The sequence below is a fragment of the Adiantum capillus-veneris genome, chromosome 6, assembly GCF_014529385.1.
Source record: "Adiantum capillus-veneris isolate H3 chromosome 6, ASM1452938v2, whole genome shotgun sequence".
Taxonomy (NCBI): domain Eukaryota; kingdom Viridiplantae; phylum Streptophyta; class Polypodiopsida; order Polypodiales; family Pteridaceae; genus Adiantum; species Adiantum capillus-veneris.
The window spans coordinates 117,348,322-117,365,250 of record NC_140936.1 but is presented as its reverse complement, the minus strand read 5'-3'; the positions used below and the strand labels follow the sequence as shown (position 1 = coordinate 117,365,250).

General features: G+C 46.5%; 1 protein-coding gene across 18 annotated transcripts in view; it reads left to right on the top strand.

The window, feature by feature from the left end:
* Positions 1-16,929, top strand: part of LOC147456139 (uncharacterized) — a 187,461-nt gene that overhangs the window by 158,281 nt on the left and 12,251 nt on the right. For 16 of the 18 annotated variants that reach the window (XM_086514707.1, XM_086514701.1, XM_086514699.1 and 13 more), the window contains one exon: positions 11,902-11,970. The exons of 1 other annotated variant lie outside the window; for it this stretch is intronic. In XM_086514707.1, the coding sequence (XP_086370833.1) occupies positions 11,902-11,970 (69 nt within the window). One more of the 18 variants, XM_086514708.1, reaches the window with a different exon arrangement.

Genomic DNA, 16,929 nt, shown 5'->3' with positions numbered 1-16,929 from the left:
CCACCTGCTAAGAGAATGGGTTGCATCGAGGAGCCAGAAGTATGTATCCACATTGCGTCGTTTCCCCAATCATGACGTGCTTTAGTGTGTCGCAGCCATGGTCTTCCAATGAGCAAAGGAAATCCGCCCTCAACCTGGGGAAGACGAACCACAACAAAATCCAAGTTAAAAGTAAAGTCTTGTACTTGCAGAGGCACATTGTCCACTATGCCCACTGGGTAGACTGTCCGTTGGTCGGCCAATGTAACTGTGAAGGGAGCAAGGTGAGTAGGCTTTAGACCTAGAGCTAACATAGTGAACTCGGGCATCAGGTTGATGCCAGATCCACCATCCACTATCACTCCTGAGAATTGCCGACCTAAAACGGACACTGTCAGGCGAGGGCTTCTATAATCAGTGAGTGGAGCAGCGAGATTAGATATCATATAGGACTCTGATGGTCGCACTGGGAGGTGCCCGCCACTAGGACCTGCTCTAGGATAAAGTGACTGAATAACAGCAAGGGTGTCACCTCTAAAATTTGCATCTAGCTGCAACATGTCATAAAGGGACACTTGTTGGAAAGTGTTCTTCAAGACTGTCTCTGCTGTAAACTTCTCTTTTTCTACCTGTTGTTCTGGTATCTTGATCTTCTGCAGATCGGAAACTGCTTCCAAGAAAGCTTCATCAATATCGGAGAGCAAAGATTTGGATTCTTTCATGGCACTGGGGGATGGCTTGTTAACGGCTGTAGGCAGGGTATCCATTGGTGTGAGAATGTGTGGGGGAGTTGAACTTGATGGAATGCTAAGACCGAGAGCGGTTCTCTGGGCCCGGGTGAAGACACCCGATGGCTCCTTTGCCAACTGCGGCGGCTTATTTTGAGGGGTAACCACGTGGGTAGAAGGGGGCGGCTGAGAAACAGTGCTAACTGCTACCAAATTGAGCTTGGGAAGGGCAAACTCAGTCTGGCATTGACTTGGGTTCGAAGCCGTAGATGCACGAATTTTAGGGCAATCCTTACTGTAGTGATCCTTCATATCAGGGCAATGACGGTAGGGAGGGGACACTTCGGGCAGAGGGCATTTGCTTTGGTAATGACCATATTCCCCTCATCTGTAGCACAAAATGGGCCGATTCACTGGACGAGTCGAAGGACGAGGTGGTCCTTGCTCCATGGAGTTGGAGGTGGAGGCATAGAAGCTGTGAGGTGGTGAGGGGGCATGGGTATGATAAAAGCTCTGAGAGGGAAACGTGCCCCGCATACCTTGCATAGGAGGGGTTGTCAGCAAAGGTGGCATATGGTGTGGATGGCCACAGGGAGAAACCATGTTGGATGCAGGTGCTGGCCCTTGCTGAAGAGAAGGACCAAGACTTTGCTGTATTTGTCACAATCCCTTGAGGTAGTAACAATCCTTAACCTCATGTCCAGATTTTTCACAGAAGTGGCAGTAAACCCGAAGGGGGCATTCTTGTGGAGGGTGCCCTAGAGAGCGGTGTCACAAAGTGATGACGTGGCGGACAGCAGAAACCCTAATTTCCGGAAATCGCGGAGGCAGATTATTTATTTATTTATTTATTTTTATTTTTTTTGGGAAATTTTGAGCGACGCAAATCTCAGCTTTTCGCTTTGATTTGGGAGAAAGAAAGAGAAAAAGAGAACTTGCTTTTTGTTGACTCTCATTGAGAGAGAGAGAGAATCTGCTTTTGCTTTCAAGCTGTTGGGGCTCTGCTTTTGGGCATCCCTTGTAACCTTTAAATTAGTGGTGAGGGCCTCACTTCTCAGAGCATCTGGACGCAGAGTCTGAGAGTGAAACCCTAGCCGCTCTCTTGTACTTTGATGATTGATTAATACAAAAAGAAATACCGAAAGGGGCGCCAGTCTTTGGGGCCAATATCTCTAGGCACGGAACTCCGCCGCGCCAGTGCAAATCTATTGTGATCTGTGAATTGTTTTGAAGTGGTTATTTGGTGCTGTCGTCGCGGTTGATTCTTGACTTGGAGTGTCCAAGTCTGTTGCAGTGGTATCAGAGCACGACCGATTTCTCTTCTACGGGAAATCCGATCCCCGATTTTTTTTTCCTGCGGCACCTATGGCTTCAGGCAATGATCAGTCGACTCCCTCTGCATCTGGAGATGCGGGTTGGGATCACAACGAAGATTCAGACAGAGAGTATGGCCCGCCTAGGCCTACTCAGGCGGAGCAGCAAGAGATGGAGCGTCGTCAATTGATAGGCGATGCAACAAAGATGATGCTCAATTTTGCCAAGGACCCGAAGATGGCAAAATATATGAACCAGATCTCTTTGGAAGAGGTACAGATGGAGTGGCAGAGAACCACAACACCACTCCCGAAACCCGCTCTCAAGAAACCTTCTGCCTCCAAGAAAATATACGGAGAAGGAACTGGAGAACGTGGTTGATGCATGGATTGCTCAGCTTTTCGACGTGCAAAAAGAAAGGCAAAAAGCACGGCAAAAAAAGCAGAAGAAAGGCACTGACAAGGCAAAGAAACAGAAGAAGCGTCGGTCGACTTTTGATAAGGCAAAGAAACAGAAGAAGCGTGTTCGATTTGAAGGAGTACCCAGTTCTTCTTCGTCTTCTTCTGACAGTTCTTCTAGCTCTTCAGACTCGAGCAAAGAAGACAGGAAAAGCAGAAAGCGAAGCAAGAAACAAAGCTTCGGAAAGGGCAAGAAAAAGGCAAAGAAGTCTAAATCTCCTCCAGAGATTGACAGTTCTACTATGGACTCGTCTACAGACAGCTCAGATTCCGATGACGGAAAGTTTTATGCGAACAAGAAGAATTTCTACAAAGCCAACCAGTATGACTTTCTCGAAGATAAAAGCAAGAGAGTCTGAGAGTTTAAGGAAGGTGGCCACTCGATCAAGTTTGATACTTTTCAGGATGCTCAGATGCTTCGAAGGCTTTGTCTTTTATACAGCAGTTTGACATCGCTTTCGCGGGAGGAAGCTCTTCACAGCCTCCAAGATTCGGAGAGCTACCTCTTACCTTAAGGGGAATGCTCGTACTGGGTGGTCCACGCTTCTTTTAAACAGGACTACGCCAGTTACATGGCTGAAATTTAAGAGGCTTTTTATTTCTTCTTGGTTGACGCAAGAGTTTGAACGAGATATATGAGCTGCTTGGAACCATCTTCGGATGACCAAGAAAGACACAATCAATGCTTATTGTGAAAGATTCTGGAGCTCTTTTCTACCCGCCTCTTCATTCAAGAAGATCTCGTTCAGAGAACAGATTGAGCGGTTTACCTTGGGTCTACCTACAGAGATCTGAGATCACTGCTTGGAACAGAAGTCAGCTTGTATTCAGGAGTTGATGAGTCATGCGAAGCGGGGCTTTTCCATTCACTCTGGCAGTTTGACCTACCCCACAGATAAAGCCATGACACAACGAGCCGAACAGACTTCTGGGAATGAAAGTAGAAAGAAAAAGAGCAACCCTGAGAAAAAGGATGCACAACCCAAGCTTACTCCTGAGGAGAGAGCTCGCTTCATCAGAGAGGGGAAGTGCTTTGGATGCGGGGAACATGGACATATCTCTGCGAAGTGCCCTAAAAAGGCATAGAAAGAACAGAATGATAAAGACAACGACAGGTCTAAGAGTTCGAGAGCAGCTAAGGAATGTGGCAGAAAAGGTAGACAGAAAAGCAGAACTGGTACCACATGGCGTGGGATCTGCACCAAATCTAATGAATGAAAGTACAAACTTTGCCGCTTTTGGGGCAAAGTGAAGGATCAGGAATCCCTTTTGAAGGAGCCAAGGCCAACTTCTTTTCACTTGGAATTGGCGGCTCGATTTGGAACTACGCCCGACAGACTGACGCCATAGGCGGAGGTAGTTCGACTGGCACCCGGATGGGATGTTGCCATTACACCGAGCATTGGCAAACTTCGTTTGCAATGACAGAGGTGTTCAGGGCACGCGAGTGACGTTCTACTCGGGATCCCTTGGTACCACAAGAACTACGCCGTGGTTGACTACCAGGCCGAGAAAGCGACTTTGATAAATGAAGGGCTTAGAGATTGTACTTGATGAACTTCAGTTTTCTTACTCATTCTTTTGGGAGAAATGAACGATAGATAAAGGTTGAATATGTTTTGAGCTGAAGAAAAGAACGCCAAGATTTTTTTCTCCACGCTCATGCCGATTGCTTTTGAGAGGGCCTGAAGATCATACCATTGATCTGATATCTGGAAGCACGCCACCTAATCGGCCACCTTACCGTGTGAGCCAAGTACAGAATGAAAAGATTATGAACCCAGTGAAAGACCTCTTGGAAAAGGGTCTTGTCCAACCTAGTACTTCACCATATTGCTCTCCAGTGTTGTTGGTTTTGAAGAAAGACGGATCTTGGAGAATGTGCATCGATGATATACTTGACAGGTTACAGGGATCCTCGTGCTTTAGCAGGATTGACTTGAAGAGTGGATATCATCAGATCAGGATAGTGCCGAGAGATGTCTACAAGACAGTTTTTCGGACGACTTTTGGGTTATTTGAGTTTTTGGTGATGCCTTTTGGCTTAACCAATGCTCGTGCGACATTTAACCGGATGATGGATAGGATTTTTCGAGAGTACAGGCTATTTGTTGGTACTTTCTTTGACGACATCATTGTTTTCTCCAAGAATGAGGCAGAACACAGAGATCATCTGCTTCAAGTCTTTCAGGCATTACGAGATCACACGTTAGTGATTAATGCAAAGAAAAGTGAATTTTTCCTACTAGAGATACACTTTTTGGGACACATTGTGTCAACAGCAGGAGTGCGAATGGACCCGGCCAAGATAGAGACTATCCGTGATTGGCCCGATTTGAGGAATGTCCATGAAGTTAGAACTGTGTTCGTACTACAGGCGGTTCATACGAAAGTTTGCAGAGGTTGCTTCCGCTTTGCATACCTTGACACAGAAAGGAGTACCTTTCTCGTGGGGACCCACAGAGGTGACTGCCTTTCGGACATTGAAAGAGAAATTGACTACAGGACCAGATTTGACTTTGCCGGACTTGCAGAAGTCATTTGAAGTATTTTGTGATGCTTTTGGTCGTAGTCTGGGTGCGGTCTTGATGCAAGAAGGCCATGTCATAGCTTACGAGAGCCGTTTGTTCTCTAGGCCGGAGATGACAGCACAGATCTATGAGAAAGAGCTTTTGGCAGTGATCCATGCTCTTACTCAGTGGCGGCACTACCTACTCGGAGCGGATTTTACTATCTTTACAGACCATCAGAGTTTGCGCTACTTCTTGTCACTCACAGAAGTAGCTTTCAGAAAAGCAGATGCGGTAGGCGAACATCTTGTCACAGTTTCACTTGCAGATTGTCCATGTGAGGGACAGAAGAATGTGGTGGCAGATGCTTTGTCTCGGAAACCGTTGGTCTGGCTATTTCCGCGATACATCATAGGATATGGTCGATGAGTATGCTATAGATACAGATTTTGTAGATATTTTCACACGGATACGGGATGGGGAGACAGTAGCGGGATACTCCCTTCGGGAAGGCTACTTGATGAGAAAGACTATGTTGTGCGTTACACAGCCGTTGAGGGATAAGGTTATGACTGAATGCCACTGTCCACCTTTTACGGGTCACCGCAGCATTGCTACCACCATGAAAGGGGTAGAGAGATACTTCTCTTGGCCGTGACTCAAGAAGGATGTGGAAGAGTTTGTGCGCAGTTGCTTGGTATGCTAGAAGGTCAAGTTTGACAGGCATAAGGCATATGGATTGTTACAGCCTTTACCCATACCCACCCACCCCTGGGAAAGTATTGCAATGGATTTCATTTTTGATCTCCCAAGAAAACAGAATGATCACGATGATTTTCTGATTACATGGCACGTCTGAGACGATTGTCTCCGACAGAGACCCCACATTTATGAGTTTGTTTTGGAAGGCAATTTGGGAGAACATTGGCACGCGGTTGCAGTTCTCGTCATCATTCCACTTGCAGACTGATGGGCAATTTGAGATTGCCAATTCAGTGATTTTAGATTTATTGAAGTCTTGTATCTCGGATCAGAAGACTCAATGGGAAAAGAACTTACCTTTGGTAGAATTTGCCTACAGTAACATGATACACTCTTCGACGGGGGAAGACGCCATGTGAGATTGTTGAAAGTGCTGTGAAGGTTCCATCCTTCCTGAGCACGAAAGATTAGATATTGGAAACGGATGAATATTCGCGAGATTTAGATACGGCTTTTGCCAAGGTTCGCGAGACTTTGCAGAAATCTCAAGAACGACAGAAAAAGGCAGCGGATCGCCATTGTCGCGACTTGAAACTGAAGGAGGATGATTGGGTGCTCTTACTTTTGAGAAGGCACGCCTACGAAAGAAAAGGGGAAAGGAGAGGCTTTTTCCAAAGCTTAGTATGCGATACTACGGACCTTTCCAGATCACTTACAAGATAAATGATGTCTCCTTCCGATTGAAACTGCCAGATACTTGGAGGATTCACAATGCATTGCATGTGAGTCTCTTGAAACCTGTTAAGGGTGATGTGCCTGATGAGCAACCCAAAGTGGAAGAAAACGAGGAGATCCTTGTTCCTGAACAAATTTTGGCACATAACGATGCGAAGAAAGGTAAAGTCCGAAGGCGGTTCTTGGTTTAGTTCAAGAACTTTCCTGCAGTTGATGCGAAGTGGATGGAGGAGGAGGGCCTAGCAAATACTCCTCGGATTGTGAAACTTTACCTCGACGTTTTGGTTTAGCATCGTCTACTCCAAACGGAACCCAGAAACTCAGCTTGGCCGAAGATCTGGTGGAGTGGGATGCACAAGAGGGGAGTTACTCCGCTCCTTTGTCAACAGATGCCTCGATTTTGATACTAAAGTCACTGATGTCTCTTTGAGCTTCAGGGATACTGAGAGCTGACAGTATTCTGCTGGATGACTTTATGAAATGGAATTCCTGATAATGATACTGATTTGTTCTTGACTTCTTGTGAGTGTAGGAACTGATAGACGAAATGACTGCAGCATTTTGGTCTGATTGATCTCGAATAGACATGGTTGCAATAGGGGTTAGTCAATCGGACATGGATGAGGTCCCGATTGGACCTAGATGTGATTGCTAGCTACATTGCCGATAAATCATGGTCTAAGATCCGAATGAATGTTGAATGTCATGTGATGTCTGGTGATGTCCTGTGATGTCGGGTGATGTCTTGTGGATTTTGTACATGTGCTAGATGTGTGTTCCTAGTACGTAGGTACTAACAGTCAGTGTCTGCTAAGACGGTTAATGGCTTTTGTCAGTTTTGCAGGCGTAATCGCGGTCGATTACAATGCTTTCAAGAGGGGGGTATGTCACAAAGTGATGACTTGGCGGACAACAGAAACCCTAATTTCTGCGAGAAACCCTAATTTCCGGAAATCACGGAGGCGGATTATTATTATTATTATTATATTTTTTTTGGGGAAATTTTGAGCGACGCAAATCTCAGCTTTTCGCTTTGATTTGGGAGAAAGAAAGAGAAAAAGAGAACTTGCTTTTTACTGACTCTCATTGAGAGAGAGAATCTGCTTTTGCTTTCAAGCTTTTGGGGCTCTGCTTTTGGGCATCCCTTGTAACCTTTAAATTAGTGGTGAGGGCCTCACTTCTCAGAGCATCTGGACGCAGAGTGTGAGAGTGAAACCCTAACCGCTCTCTTCTACTTTGATGATTGATCAATACAAAAAGAAATACCGAAAGGGGCGCCAGTCTTTGGGGCCAATATCTCTAGGCACGGAACTCCGTCGGGCCAGTGCAAATCTATTGTGATCTGTGAATTGTTTTGAAGTGGTTATTTGGTGCTGTCGCGGTTGATTCTTGACTTGGAGTGTCCAAGTTTGTTGCAAGCGGCATGAGCTACACCAAACCGTAGCCTTCGTCTCTTGCTGACACTTGAGCTCTTCTAGCTCACGTGTAATTTGTTCCAATGCCTCATGATGTGGAGGCTTCTCTTGTCTAAGGGAGAAGGACCTCTCCTCTTTAAAAGCTCGTTGTAACTCTAGGGCTTCCAGTTCCCTGTGTAAAGAAGTTAAAGGATTAGAAGGACTTTCCAAAAACATAGAGGGGGTCTCTATGTGAGGGGGGTTGGTGAATAGCTTCCTAGCCCCCTCTATCCTCGTAGCAGCTGCGATGAACTCCTCCAGAGTGGCGTCGGGTCGGAGACTCTCTCGTAGTTTTTGCTGAGAACTTTTGGGAAGCGCCTTCTCTACCCACTTCTTAACCATAAATTCACCTGGTTGCTGGGGAAGCTTGGCAACCAGAGACTTGGTTTTCGTCATAAGTTCTGCAAAAGTCTCCTCTGGTTGGAGCACCATGTTGGCTAACTCATCCAACACCTTCTCCTGGTAGTCACCGAGCGTGAAAGCTGCACAGAATTGTTGCCTTAAGATTGCCCAGGTTCAAAATGGTTCTCTGCAAACTGGCTGTACCATTTGTTTGCTAAGCCATCCAAGGTGGATGCAAAGAGTACCAAATAAGCATCTTCCTTGTTAAGACCACGACCCCTACAAAGAGATACAAAACTCCTTGCATGGTCGTCAGCATCTTTTGAAGAGAGACCTTTGAATGTAGGGAACTTGATGTTTACCTTAGCCAAAACGCTAGCCAATGGCTCCATGGCCCCTTGCTGAGCCTGTTGCTCAGTATCCTGCTGTAGCAGAATAGGAGAGAGCTTAACTAGAGAAGGTGATCTAGAAGATGTGGAACCGGAGGGAGGAATGGGTGATGCCGTATGTGGAGGTATGGGTGATGAGGTTGATAGACTTCTAACAGGTTCCAAGGGTCGTCATATGTTGTAGTACTTCAGAGGACTCAGGAGTGTGCTTTGACGCTCGACTGACCGCCTTGTATGGGTCATGCAGCGACCACCAAACCAACCAAGCTTTGGGCAAGAAAACCTTGAAGTGGTTGAAGACATGTCTAGACTCTACTAGACCAAGCAGGTGACTAGATCGGGCTGGACCAGGGACTAGGAGGACTAGACCAGGGTCTAGAACATGCAAGTGACTAGACCAGGCTGGACCAGGGACGAGGAGGACTAGACGAGGGTCGAGGAGGTCTAGACCAGAGACGAGGGCAGGTTGGACCAGGGTGAGAAAAGACTAGACCAGTTGGACCAGGCGAGAGGAGAACAGTGCAAGGCAAGGTCAGTGAAGCTAGATAGACCCAACTAGCTTCAAGATTTGCATCTCACAGAGTGAGATTTCTGTTGAGATCCCATCGTGGTCGCCAAAATGAGAGCACCTGTAGCGCGGATTATGTGTCGTGCTCTCTACAGTGGGTGGTCCTCAGTGCAATGTGCGGGACAATCTCACTCAAATAGACTGAACAGAAAGGAAACAATAGACGTCAACAGAGCTCACAAAGACACAACAGCAGACCAGAACATATGACTCGACTATCTCGAAGACTGATACAGACTCTCGCATGGCAGCACACTCAGCTCCAGCCCAGGACTCACAGGTACAATGGGGGTGTCGAGGCTCTGATGTGAAGGGATGGTGAAGACTTGCTCTGTGTATAGACTCACTCTCTAGAGGACGATGCTAGACCAAAGGTGAAGAAGATAATCCCGATGACCAACCGCTACTACTGGCAGACCAGAACATATGACTCGACTATCTCAAAGACTGATACAGACTTTGGCATTGCAGCACACTCTGCTCCAGCCCAGGACTCACAGGTACAATGGGGGTGTCGAGGCTCTGATCTGCAAGGATGGTGAAGACTTGCTCTGTGTATAGACTCACTCTCTAGAGGACGATGCTGGACCAAAGGTGAAGAAGATAATCCCGATGACCAACCGCTACTACTCATATGTACCACCATAAAGAGCCACCAACGGCTCATAAATGTCAGCCATGTGGTGACCTGGCCACGATGTCCACTAGATCAGTCCGTATCTCTGCTGCCACGTGTCACTGCCCAGCCCAGAGAGTCCGTCCAATGTGAACCATCCTAGACCAACTGTAATAAATGTGTCTTGTGAAAGTGACACTGTAGCTGAAAACAGAGAATTCAGTGTGCTGCAAATTCTCGCCAGGTTTTGCAAAGTGCCCGTATGCGTCGGGAAAGTCAGTCAATGCGTGGGAATACTGACTGTGTGGGGTCCTAGTACAGTTATGTTGCCGAAATCGGGCCGGAACAGTGGAAATTCAGCCAAGTTTGTGCGGGGCACCTTGTAGGGATCCACAACGTTTATTTCCTCTTTTGAACAATAAAGAAATACCGAAAGGGGCGCCTAAGTTAGGGGCCAATCTGGTGTCGGTCTACTGATACAGGTGCAATCTAGCAGCCTGTATCCCTCCCCCCTTTGTTTTCTCTTGAAAGTACAGGTAGAATAGACGACTAATAATGGGTGAAAGCAAATAAGGTTTAAGTTTAAAGTCTACCGCCCTTTTTGGATTGAACAGGCCGGTTTCATTCGGTAACTTGACTTATCCATCAGATGAACCTTCAACAAGTCGTAACAGAAGCAGACGATAGAAAGATACGCGACCTCGACTGACAGAAGAGCAGAAAGACGATTACGTCAAAACGGGAAAGTGTTTTGAATGTGTCGAACAAGGACATATATCTGCACGGTGCCTCAAAAAGGCACAAGAGTGAGAATGGCTGACAGATTAACAATAGAACTGGGCGAGGTGATACTCGCTCCAGAACAAATACTAGATAAACAATTACGAATGAACTGGCAATATTTTGCTTTGTGAATTTATGGATGAATAATTTTGAAGATGACTTTGATTTACAAGTGAAACTAATGTTTTATGGAAGATCTCTCTCTTTGTGAATAGATAACAGTGAAAATCAAGAATGAGATGATGATGAATTCGAAGCAATGATAGCTTCAAAATGAACCTGATAACAATAAGAATTATGAATTTTGATCATGATGATTGATTGAATGGAACTGTCGTGAGCGCATCAAGAGTTCCCGAGGGATGAGATGGCCACACAATGAAAAGATGACTAGAATTGAATGATTCAAACACTTTGTCCAATATGAACTCAGTGTCTGATTGATGGATTGGAATTCCCATAAATGATTACTCGCACATGATTGTGTTTGAGTGGAGATGGAATGATTGAGGAAATGATTGGAGCATTTCGGTCTTGAGAAATCTATGTACATGATCGCAATAAGGATTAGTTAATCCGACATCAGTGAGGTCCGATGTGGATCTAGATGCGATTGCTAAATACGTTGCCAGGAATCATGCTCCTAGATCTGAATGGATTCTATGTGATATAATCTGAATGTTATGTGACTCTCGTCTTTGCAGAAGTGTTGTATTTGTGTGGTCTAGTGCGTCAATACTTAGAGTCAGTGTCTACTGAACTGGTTTATGGCTTATGTTTGATTTTGGAGGCGTAAGGCGATTACAATTCTTTCAAGAGGGGGGTATGTCACAAACTGATGACGTGACATGACAACCCGAGGCACAACATATGACCTGGAAGGCTGTACGGAGGTCTCGCAAATTGCGCTAATTGCTAACATGGCTGTCGTACGGATTTTCCGCAAAAAGCGCTGACATGCTGACGTGGCTGTTGTACGAATTTCCGCCAATTGCACTGGCTGCTTTTTGATAGTTTTTAGGCTAGATGCTGTTGGGATTTGACTGCTTTTGAAATTATTGCTTTTGGGCATCCCTTTTAAGAATAAATAGACCCTTGGGACCTCACTTTGCAGAGCATTTGGACGCAGAGACTAAGAGCAGAGTTCCCGCGGGTGTTGTAACTTTGCTCAACATGAATATAAAAATAAATACCGAAAGGGCCCCTGATAAGTATTTTCAGTGATTCTCTCATGTGTTGTGCTAGATTTTCGACTTGGGGTGTCCAAGTTTGTAACAGATGGACTATTTTAATCAAAGATGCCTTGCGTTTTTCTTGCTACAGTTACACATACAGAGACATCCTTTATCATTGAGTTTGACATGCTGTAGCAAAGGACTTCTTACAAGACAGGTGAGATTTCTTCTAGAGTAGCACCCCTCAACAGAATTCCATGAGTCTTATCACTCTTAAGATTAGGGGGACTCTTCTGGATAGAACTACACAGATTAGAAGATCTCGACACCCTTGTCCCACTTGGTAGATCACGTTGTCTGGGTTGAATGCAGACCAGTATTGAGAGCCATACAAAGGTTCTACGAGGTTGTTTACAGAGAAGATTGATGCTATGTTCCAAGGGCACGTGAGAGAGTTTCTATGATGGTATTTACAGTGGCAGCCTTCGCAGGAGATATGTTACGAACTGACTCTACTAGTTCACCTGTGTGTGTACTTTTCTTATTTGACATTTAAATCATATGACGATGGTGTCTCACATGTCTTTTAGGTCTTCGGTAGATGTAAACAGACATATCGTTTTATTTTGACGCATCTCTCTCTCTCTCTCTCTCTCTCTCTCTCTCTCTCTCTCCATGTCTACCGCGTGGATCTTCTCTCTCTGGCGGGCTGTTGAGCGTGAGGCTGAAGGGCCCCTACAGACAGCAGCAAACCCTAGCGTACGACACGGATACGCAGAGTACATTTCGTCTCTCTCTCTCTCTCTCTCTCTCTCTCTCTCTCTCTCTCTCTCTTTCAGGAGCAGGTCGCGGGGTAGAAGGTTGCGCCCCTACATCCCAGGTTTTGGGTGCATACAGCAAGCCTCCCATCTAGCGGGGGCTGCTTTCGGATACCACAGGTCACGCCCTGGAAGGGTTGTTTTCATCACACTATTGCAGGTCGGAGCAGCCACAGTAGGGCTGTGCTTGGGATATCACAGATGGCTATGTTTTGAGCTCTTGCAGCGGGGCAGTACCTCAGAAGGGGGCTGCGAGCAGGTACATTCTGCGCCCTGAGCGGGCTTGTTGATTGCACGGGTTATCTCCAGCAGGGGGTTGCGTAGACGCTCTTTTCCTACAGGGGTTGAAGCTAGGGCAGACCCGCTGGGGACTGCATCATCTACATTCAGCAGGGTACATGCTTTGCGCCCTTCGGGGTAGCCTTCACTTGCAGGCATTCTCAAGCAGCCAGGGGCTGCGTGATATGAGCAGGACAGCTTTGGACAGTGCTGGGAGTTAAGGCATCTGGCGCAAGGCCCTCTTATCATCTGAGATTTTTACTGCATAAAAGCTGGACAGCAATAGCTGGTGGTTAGTTACGCAAGCGAAAACAATGCCGACGGAGACATCATACGCGTAGACGTCGGCAAGAGCGCACGGGCAGCATCATCATACGCGTAGGTGGAAACAACATTCACACAGGTAGGCGCTTTTACTCCATACGCGTAGGAGGGTCATCATATGCGTAGGTCAACAGACACCATACGCATAGGTCGTCATTCTATGCGTAGGTCAGGCATCCTACATGTAGCTGGGAAGACATCATACGCGTAGCTCAGTTGGATATCATATGCGACATCATACGCGTAGGTTTCAGTGCAAAATTCTGTGTGCGAAATGGTAAGTGAACCCGATACATCTCTTGAATGACAAAGCATGGAAGCAATCTCTTCTGCACAAGACCCTGCACAAGACACGGATGCTGTCAATGTCTCACCTGTTTGCAAGTCGCGAGCAAAGGCAACCTTCATGCTCACGAACAAGCGGATGGCGCAGATGGAGAGGGAAATGAAGGAGTGGAAAACAGAGATGGAAGGATGGTGAAAGGAGAAGGCCAACCTCCTTCAGATGGTCTTCAATGAAGGGGGACAATGGAAGAAGGAGAAAGAGAGCCTTAACAAAGACATACAGACACTCAAAGAAGAACTCTCAGCCCTCAAACAGGAGCTCGCTGATAGAGTAAGATGTGGACTAGAGGAAGGCGAATTTCAGCCCTCGGTAATAGATGAAATCAAGGAAATCAAGGAACAGGTAAGGATGATCACAGAGGAAGAAAAACTGAGTGTGGCAAAGACATCTTCATGGGCGGAGATGATAACAAGGACACAGAAAAAGACGGACGAGGCCGAAAAATGGATTGAGGTCGCCAAGAAAGGGAAAGGCCAAGAAACTCCTTGTACACCGACGCTTATCAACATGACCTTCGAAGAGGAACAAAGAAGGCGGATGCGAGCATTGCATGTGAGAGTGATTGGTCTCAAGGACATAAACAATGTGGAGAAAGAGGTCACAAGCCTTATATCCATGATGGGGATGGAGAAGCCTCTGCACACAAAAGCATGGAGGGTAGGTAAGAAAAGTGATGGCATGGGAGAGTCTTCAAAAGGGAGAGCTCTCATACTACGCTTCCCCTCGTTGGAAGAGAAGAAGGAATTCTTGAGGAAGAGGCCTACTCTCAAAAAGGTAGGTATTTTCCTTGGTGATGACCTGACTCTCTCATAGCTCGCACATATGAGAGAGGTAATGCCAGAGATTACAACGGCAAGGGAGAAGGGAAAGATGGCCTTCTATAGAGATGGATAGGTGGTGGTTTTAGAGCGGCGCACTGCATGACGGTGCGAGACATATGGGACCACGCTGAAGATGGCTACCTGGAATTGTAATGGGTCTATGAGGTTGGACGTGGGTGCATTTGAGGACAGTTTCAAAGACAAGGATATTGTATTCTTCTCAGAGACTCATCAGGCCCCTGGACAGGTGATGCCACATGTGGTGGGATACAGATGGGAGACAACTCACAAGACAAATGCGAGATCTGAGCATGGGAGTAGAGGTTAAGGAGGAGTAGCAGTGCTATTCAAAGAGGAACTACAACCATTACTGCATATTGTACGAAGCGATGATCATGCTAGATATATGTGGGTAAGACTGAGAGCTGACACAGGTCGATTCCTATATATTTCCATATGTTACTTTCCTCCCAGTACATTAGTGTATGCTGCATCCAAAGGACAGTCGCCTTTGTCTATACTAGATGATGACATATGGGAGTTTTCTAGGGATGGTGATATCATTCTCCTAGGGGACTACAATGCCCGAACGGGCAACTCGCAGACAATCTTCTACGACACTTCAGATGAGATGCTTAGAGAGCTGGATGTGGGTGAGTTGGGACTTGACAGATGCTCAGATGATAGAGAGCAGACAGAATATGGGAGATACCTCATGGAAATGACGACTACACATGGATTAGCTATACTTATTGGCTTACAGCGATTTCTTGGAGCAACCGGTTTCACATGCTTTCCACACAGACATGGGGCCAGTACAGTAGATTATGTTATGACACAACTGAGCTTTATCCCCTACATTCAGGATCTCACAGTGGGAGCCAGGCCAGTGGGCATAGCAGTAGATCATGCTCTCTTGACACTGTCCGTCAAATTTCAATATAGTACAACCCAGACATCAGGAGGCAAGTCACACACCTTCTATACATTTACTCCAGAGACTAATTTCGTTTATACAGAGGAGATTTGGGACCGTCTATTGGAAGGCACAGCCTGTACAAATGATACAGGCCTCTCTGTGGAGGAGTGCACCACTCTACTGACTGAGACACTACATGGGGCTGCATCAGTGGCATACCCACACACTCAGTCGGGCAAGAGACGACATTATGGGAGCATGCCCCGAAATAGTTGGTATGATGACGAATGCAGAGAGATGAGAGCCTAGCTTCAGAGGGATGTTCTGTTAGGAGTCATCACTTACAGACAGTCTCGGATTGCTTTCCGACGCCTTGTGCGACGGAAGAAGCCAGCTTACCTAGCTCAGATGGAACGAGACTTATATCATATGTTCTTGAGTAGGGACTCAAGAGAGGCATGGCGACTCTTCCATGAGCACTCCCCTCCCCCAGTGATTACTTCACCTGATGTGTGGGGCCAATATGCGACATCATTATATACGGTTCCTGGACAGGAACCCCTTCAAGACCCTACCAAGCCTTGCCCAGCTACGAGCACTTTCTTTACACCTGAGATGGTACAAAGGGCCATCGACAGGATGAGGACCGGGAAGGCTTATGATCGTGACGGTCTAGTAGCGGAGCACTTTATACATGCCATGGATATGTTGATGGAGGTTCTCGCAGTGTTTTTCAATCGTGCCATGTGTGAGGGATTACTTGAGACTTCGAGGTTGTCTAATATTGTGCCCATCTTCAAGGCTGGGGACCCTACAGAGCCTGGGAGCTACCGCACTATTATGGTTGGAGACACATTGGCACGGTTGTATGCATCTATTCTAGAGAACCACTTGATAATTGGGCAGCGGGCGAGGGTGTACGAGCAAAGGGTCAGGCCGGCTTCAAGAGGGGTTTCTCCACTCTTGATCATATTCTGACACTCAGGGCCATCATTGAGGAGGGCAGATCACATGGGAGACGGATCTATTGTAGCTTTGTGGATTTTCGCAAAGCATTTGACATGGTACCAAGAGCTCGATTGATGCGCAAATTGCAGGAGATGGGGGTGCCCATAGAGGTGATTTGGGGGATTATGGCTTTGTACAGATCAGTGGTAGGACATGTACGCCCTCCGGAAGGGGTATCTGATTTAGTTCACTCTACTATTGGAGTGAAACAGGGCTGCCCATTGTCTCCTACTCTATTTGGTATGTATCTTGATGATGTGTCTGAGTTCATTGACAGAGAGAGTGACAGGGGTGCCCAGCTGGCAGAGACGTGGATCCCATTGTTGCTATATGCTGATGATATTGTGCTGATATCTCACTCACCAGAAGATATGCAACGACATTTGGATGCACTACGCAGTTTTGCAGAGGATAGTGGACTGTGTGTAAACCTAGGTAAAACCAAGGTTATGGTGTTTAACACCACACCGCAATGGATTAGGAGATCAGTACCTACTTTCAAATATGGTCAGGAGATTGTGGAGTATACAGATGCATACACTTACCTGGGGGTAGTCTTTACTGGGCCGAGATTTTCTTTGAGAAGAGCAACAGAGACTAGACTAACTAGAGCTGGTGCGGCTCTGGGAGGAATGGAGAGGATGTGTTCGCAGGTTCACTT